The 6,647-nt window shown below is 34.9% G+C and overlaps 2 protein-coding genes across 2 annotated transcripts in view; one reads left to right on the forward strand and one right to left on the reverse strand.

Annotated features, from left to right (window-relative positions):
* Window positions 157-2,879, reverse strand: LOC105159617 (probable polygalacturonase At1g80170). The gene is made up of 9 exons (XM_011076731.2): window positions 2,639-2,879; window positions 2,431-2,559; window positions 2,140-2,310; window positions 2,017-2,037; window positions 1,722-1,929; window positions 1,454-1,535; window positions 1,094-1,202; window positions 868-984; window positions 157-724 (listed from the first exon to the last, which is right to left on the reverse strand). Exons 1-9 carry the CDS (start codon window positions 2,852-2,854, stop codon window positions 413-415), a joined length of 1,365 nt encoding a protein of 454 aa, XP_011075033.1. The 5' UTR covers window positions 2,855-2,879; the 3' UTR covers window positions 157-412.
* Window positions 6,181-6,647, forward strand: part of LOC105159560 (putative methylesterase 14, chloroplastic) — a gene marked incomplete in the record, with an annotated part of 2,530 nt that continues 2,063 nt past the window's right edge. The window contains 1 exon segment of the mRNA XM_011076665.2: window positions 6,181-6,647. Coding sequence (XP_011074967.1) covers window positions 6,620-6,647 — 28 coding nt within the window.

Below are 6,647 nucleotides of genomic sequence, written 5' to 3' on the forward strand. Positions count from 1 at the left end.
TGCAGTGTTTTGAGTATTGGCACTTTGCTTTGACAATTGGGTTCCTGGATAATCTGATCAGTGTATTCATATGCTTGCTGTTCCCCTTTCTCCACATGGAGGTTCTTAATATTGACCGTAGAATACCTCACTACTTTTGGAAAAATAAGAATCCTATTAAAATCAATCAATCTCATACCACTGCACCAACTCTTTTTATAAAGAGATATTACATGAAATTCTTTCAAGTTCTTCACAATATGTATGTTTTGTCCCTTCTTTAGTATGGAAACTATATGACATATCCTTTTAAATAACTATATGCTATAATCACTCAGACCAGAATATTAGTATGGGCTCCAAAAAGCAATATCATCTCATACTAATCTACTGCTAATACACAAGTAACCTTATAAGGAGAGGCTGGCTCAGTTCAGAGCTCTGTGTGGATGAGATGTTCCGTGCTACTTTGAGCAATTTCTTCTTCTTTTTTCTGTATGATAATTATATCCTTGTCAGAAGATGATAGACACTCTGCTGAAGGTTGAACATAACCATAACCGATGCCCACAGCAGAGTTGCAGAACGTCTCCACAGTGCCATCACTCCTCTGTAAGTTGATATTGTTGAGAATTATGTGGGTACAGGGCACAGTGTCACTGCATGCAAATTTCATGGCCTTTTCGCTTTTTGAAGTCCCAGTTATGTTCCGGTACATGATCTGGCTTATTTCCACAGCTGAAGTCTAAGATATTCCAGTAAAAGAACAAGCTTCACATTATTGATTGGTGTAAACAACAATGTATCTCAAAGCAAACATAGTTGTACGCATGGATTAAAGCATTATTTAAGAGGTGAAGAAATGGTTTGGTGGTATATTATGTATACCTGATTTTGACAAGTTTTTGGGGAATCACAATAGAATTGGTCTATGATAATTGGGTTGGAGACATCATCCATCCTTACGTCTTGATAGCGTACTGCCCTCACATAGCCAGATCCTCCCTGCAAAGCCAGTGATGATGCATGGGTAAGTCCAACCAATGTTATTTTCCTTTTCCATGTTGCATCCCCGCTAAACTTACTAGAGATTCATGTGGAATTTCATGTTTACCTGCCAAGTCTTGATTCTGAGGCCATTGGTAGTACCTCTAAGGAATGCTTTATCCAGTACAACCTTCTCAACTATGCCGGTGGAGTTGTCCTTTCCAAGGCTACCTATGCTGTTGCATTAAAACCATGAAATGAGCAATGCAAGAAACCAAGTGCGCAAACTGTTTCTGCTTTCTTTTTTACAACAAAAATTTTCAACTTCAGTAATCACCCCCCCCCCCCCTTGCTGCAGTATGGTTTTGCTTAAACCCCCCCCCCCCCCCATTGCTGCAGTATGGTTTTGCTTAAATGCTGAATTTCAGGTCCAGGACATGATTATCTCATTATAGAAAAATGTACGTGAACGATTCATATATTATACCTGATTCCATGGCCTGGTCCACAGTAGATGTTCTTCATCTTGATACTAGAGCTACCATTAACAATTGAGATGCAGTCATCACCTAAAATCCAGAAACGAAATCATCATGTTTAAGCGTTATATCAAACTCTAGGGAAAACCTCTTCAACCTGGGAACTCAGAACAAAATTGCAATGAGTTTGGAGTTTTGATAACTCAATTTCCTTGTGTCAGAATCCTCGTCCAGGAAAATTTCAAATATGAAAAAGAGGGTACTGGTTGGAAAAACCTGTTCCAATTTTGCAGTTCTGAAGAACAACATTTGTCGAATCAGTGATATGGATCCCATCAGTATTGGGACTGTCCTCTGGTGCTGAGACTTTAACATCCATCACACGAACTGAATTGGACCGGGCAATGACAAAGTTCATCTGTTGGCTGTTTTGAAATGTGAGGCCTTTCACTCTTACAGCTGAGCTCGAATCTATGGTTACCGCCTGCTTATATCACATATTTTCTAATTATAAATATATATAATTACATGATGATAAATGTAGACTAGCAGAGAGAAGAATTAAGCTCACCGATGGGGCTCCTTTGCACGGCTGAGGGAGAAGGCACAAGGCAAAAGTAGTAGTGGTTAGCAACCAAAGGGTAATTTCTTGTTGAAACTATGAAACAATGATGTTATGCAAAGTAAAGTTTACATTGGATTTGTTCTTCTTGCAAGATGCTGCCCACCATTTCTGGCCTGAGCCATCGATAACACCATTCCCTTGGAAAAGGGCCTTTGTTAAATTGTAAAAACTAAGCCAACTCCGCATGCTCTTGGGATCCCAATCTTTTGGCTCATCAGGCGCTACAATAGTCCCTTCAATCTGCATAGACATAACATTAATTTATGATTTGATGAATGGATTTGGATATATAAATAAAGAGTTGATGTGTTGTATTCAATCTTTATGGCAGCGAGAGAAGACGTGAAGAATTAGCATTACCTGGATTACCAACTTGTCTGCACAAGGGCCTTTAAATCTTGTCGCATTGACTAAATAACGACGCCCTTGGGGAACCAAGAGAACTGATTTTGGGATGGAACAAGCTTGTTTCCATGCATTGACAAAGGCCTGAAATTGTATAAGATTTTGAAAGCAGCTAGCAATGGATACGTTAGATTTATGAAAGAAGTAGGAGAATTTGTATGACCTGAGTATCATCAGACACCCCATCTCCAACAGCACCAAATGCATCCACATTTACAAGAACCTTGTTCCCACGCGCACTTTCCCAAGATGGCCAGTCTAAGAGCTCAAATTCATCACCTTCTTGTACTTGTAAGTCCTCAAGAATGTCAGCAAAACCTTTGCCTGCACTTCTAAGGGGAACCAGAAGCAAAACAAGAAATATTAGTAAGTTGTTCATGATTTTGGATAAATGTTGAGATTGGGATACGTATTAATATATAAGTATGGATAAATGGAAGGGATTATGTGGCTTGGCTTGAAAGGACATGAAGCTCTTACACTTTCTTCCTATGCCCACACTTGAAGGGTAAGACTATATATTTCTCAAGGACTTTGCTTTACTCCTCAAACTAGTCACCCACTACACTAAAAACCATACATTCAAACCACAATTCCATTATTAATTACCACCAAAAACAAAATACTACATGCTTAAGACTTTTATATTTCTACTCCTCATCTAATCATAATATATAATGGTTGGACTAATTTCTTTAGTTGATAATTAAACGATGAGTTAAAATATGAAGAGAATAAAAGTCCTCAGGATTAAAATATAATTTTATAAAATTAAATTATATAATTTAAAAAGAAGGGGGTCAAATTATAAATTATCAAAAGTTATTAAAAGGAATATATATATATATATATGTATATCATACAATTCAAGTCACACACACATTTTCACACACTGAGGGTGGATTAACAGGTCCGGAAGTGTAATTTATATAATTATATTATTTGATGAGTCCATTTATTAAATATATCCAACTTAGAGGTTAATCAAAATATTTTATGAGTTTGGCTATTTAAATTAGTATCTAATTAAATATCATATTTGATATAAGAATATTATAGTTGGTTAATTAAATGACTAGATTTGCTAGATTTATTCATTATTATAATTAGTTTACTCAATTTCATCGGATTTATTGACCAAATGTGTAATTATGCGTACTGGTGTTTAATTAAATTTTATAATAGCGAGAAATTGATGAAAAAATTTATAAAAATATTCAGAAATCATATTTAAAGTATTAGAAAATATTATTTGAGAAATATTATATTTATTAAAAGAAAATGTGAGATTCTCGTAATAATTCAATTTTGAGATATTATTAAGAACGATAGTTATAAAGATATAAGGGGTTTGGTTAAATGAATTTTTATAAATTGGTTGAAAAATTAAATATATACATAGGAAGTTTAAAAAGTTTTAGTTAGTTAGAAAATAACAGAATGAAGATTTATATTTCGATAGAAATGAGATATTAAAAGATTGTTGGTAATTGTATGAATTATATTTAATATTTTATTTAGAAATTAAGATATTCTCAATATATTAATTATTTACATTATAACTCATTATAGGATTTAGGGATAAAGTAAAGGACTTAACAATTGTCTATATGCTAATTAAAGTGTTGTAAGATCGGTATAAGTAAATAATTAGTATTATCTATTTATGTTTTCTTTTTTTGTGGTATTACTTTCATATAAGTTTGTGATGCGTGCTGAAACTGATTTATCTGGATTTGAGTGGTGGATAATATAATTTGAATGATTGCACTGTAAACGTGAAACGGAAAAATGTATTGAAATATTCTATTGTTGAGTGATGTGTTGTTGGTGCCTGGAAATGAACATAGGTCGATATGTGGTTTTATGTTACTAGTTGCTTACGAAAACGGTGATATGTGGAAATAAAGGAGTGATGAAAATTAAATATAACCGTGATGTCAACACCCCTTGATGTTGTTGAATAGCCTATGTGGTAAAATGAAAAAATTTATGATGTGATATGAAAAGGCTATGATGTGAATTGAAAGAGTTATGACGCGAAATGTAATTGATGAGCCTGTGTGGTGTGTCAAGAGAATTCACTTATGTAATGAATGTTGAGGTTGAGTTGATGGAGAAAAATATTATATCACCTTCTTGTAAGCAGACTAGGAAAGATGAGTTTAATTGGTTGTTTTGTATGAGTTGACCGTGTATCAGATAAAATTTACTTGTGTTGAAACTAAATTGATTATATTTTACGTACATTGCTCATTCTGTTTTACTTGGACTACATTTAATGTACATATATAGGTAGTGTCGGTTATTTGCTTACTGAGTTGTAGGCTTATTCCCCTACTAACCTTTTTCAGTCTTCCCACCAAGGACTAGATCCAGATCTTGCATTTCAGTTAAGTCCGGTTAGCATGCAATTTTCTCCTTATTCGATACTAAAAATGAAAATCACATTTCAGGACTTATAAAGAAAGAAAGAGCAGTTGATTGAAGAAGCCCAATTGAGATGGAAACCTATTCCTCCCAAGAAAAAATGAGCAGCTGATTGAAGAAGCCCCCAAGAAAGATTGAGCAGCTGATTGAAGAAAGCCCAATTGAGATGGAAACCTACTCCTCCCAAGAAAGAAGATTGAAAAAGCCCATTGAGATGGAAACCTACTCCTCCCAAGAAAGAATGAACAGCTGATTGAAAAAGTACAATTGAGATGGAAACCTACTCCTCCCAAAAAAGAAGATTGAAGAAGCCCATTGAGATGGAAACCTACTCCTCCCAAGAAAGAAGAGCAGCTAATTGAAGAAGCCCAATTGAGATGGAAACCTACTCCTCCCAAGAAAGAAGATTGAAGAAGCCCATTGAGATGGAAATCTACTCCTCCCAAAAAGGAATGAGCAGCTGATTGAAGAGCCCAATTGAAATGAAAACTTACTCCTTCCAAGAAAGAATGAGCAGCTGATTGAGATGGAAACCTACTTCTCCTAACAAAGAATGAGCAACTGATTGAAGAAGCCTAATTTACTCCTCAGTTTATTAAAGTATGTCTATTTGTAGACGGCAGTGTGAATGTAAGACTTTGAACTTAGTTTTGACCTTTGAACAATCTTTATAATTTGGACAAGTGAGGTGAAAGTGCTTAGTATTTTGATTTGCTTAAAAAAAAATGATTTCAGAATCTGAAGCATACTCTTTGAAGTTTGATCATCATCCTCATACAAATTACAAAGTGAGGGATTGGATTCAAACATTTGAACTTAACTCGCAGTTGCAGCTGTAATTTTTGACTTTTCAAAACTGATAAATCAACTCAGAAATTTTCTTTATTTTAATCATTAACAGTTACATATTATTAGGATTTGAAACGGATATGTATAATTTTGAATTTGAAATAGGACAAAGTATTCTAATTTCAGAGGTAATAGAATTTAAGATGAGGATGATGCTATTTATTGTCTGTGGCTGGCTCAAAGTTGAGAGTTGAGATTCATGGTCCCGGCCTTTTACTACATGATTGTTGTCAATTAATAATTAAATTTGTGTTTGTTTATAGGTAGGAGGGGTACACTACAGGCTGAGGCTACTACTGTTCAGAGTCATTTGAGACCATGAAGAAATAAATTACTCTTTTTTTTTGCTTTTGACTAACGGCCCAGCCCCCCATAATTCAATTATTTTCAACGCTTTAATGCAGCAGATTTCCAATTTATGTGCGGGATTTCGTACCAAGTCCTCATCACCATATAACCCACACACAACATAGTCTGAAAATACAGAAACAAGAAAGAGACGGGTGAGAAAGAAAAGAAGAGATTCGAGTCCGTCAATTTGAGAAAAACAGACATTATTAACTGGGAACGACTCACTCACTGCTCTGCAACCAGACACAAAGAAACGTTGAACAAAGTTGCATTAAATTGCTTGCTTACATTTGTTGTTGAGTTGAGCTGGTTTCCCGTGGTTTGGTTTCTTCCCACACAGTTTCCCTTACATTTTCATTTTTTTCGGTCTAATAAATTACAATATTAAAACCACCACCTTCACCACCTATTTCTCTCTCTCTCTCTCGAATCCCATTTCTTTATCTCTCCCCATCCAATTGATTTGGGTACTCGACAAGAGAATACAAATCTTGGATTTCTTTAATTGCCAAGAATGGGGAATAAATTCATCTGCATGACTA

This window comes from Sesamum indicum, linkage group LG3 (assembly GCF_000512975.1).
Source record: "Sesamum indicum cultivar Zhongzhi No. 13 linkage group LG3, S_indicum_v1.0, whole genome shotgun sequence".
In the NCBI taxonomy this organism is placed as follows: Eukaryota; Viridiplantae; Streptophyta; class Magnoliopsida; order Lamiales; family Pedaliaceae; genus Sesamum; species Sesamum indicum.

Bases quoted from the DNA above. Each gene is read 5' to 3' on its own strand.
- LOC105159617 (XM_011076731.2), bottom strand. From the start codon at position 2,854: ATGAACAACTTACTAATATTTCTTGTTTTGCTTCTGGTTCCCCTTAGA. The intron at 1,930-2,016 runs GTGAGCTTAATT...TGATATAAGCAG, and splicing joins CGTGCAAAGGAGCCCCATCG to GCGGTAACCATAGATTCGAG. The intron at 725-867 runs GTATACATAATA...GGAATATCTTAG, and splicing joins CAAAAACTTGTCAAAATCAG to ACTTCAGCTGTGGAAATAAG.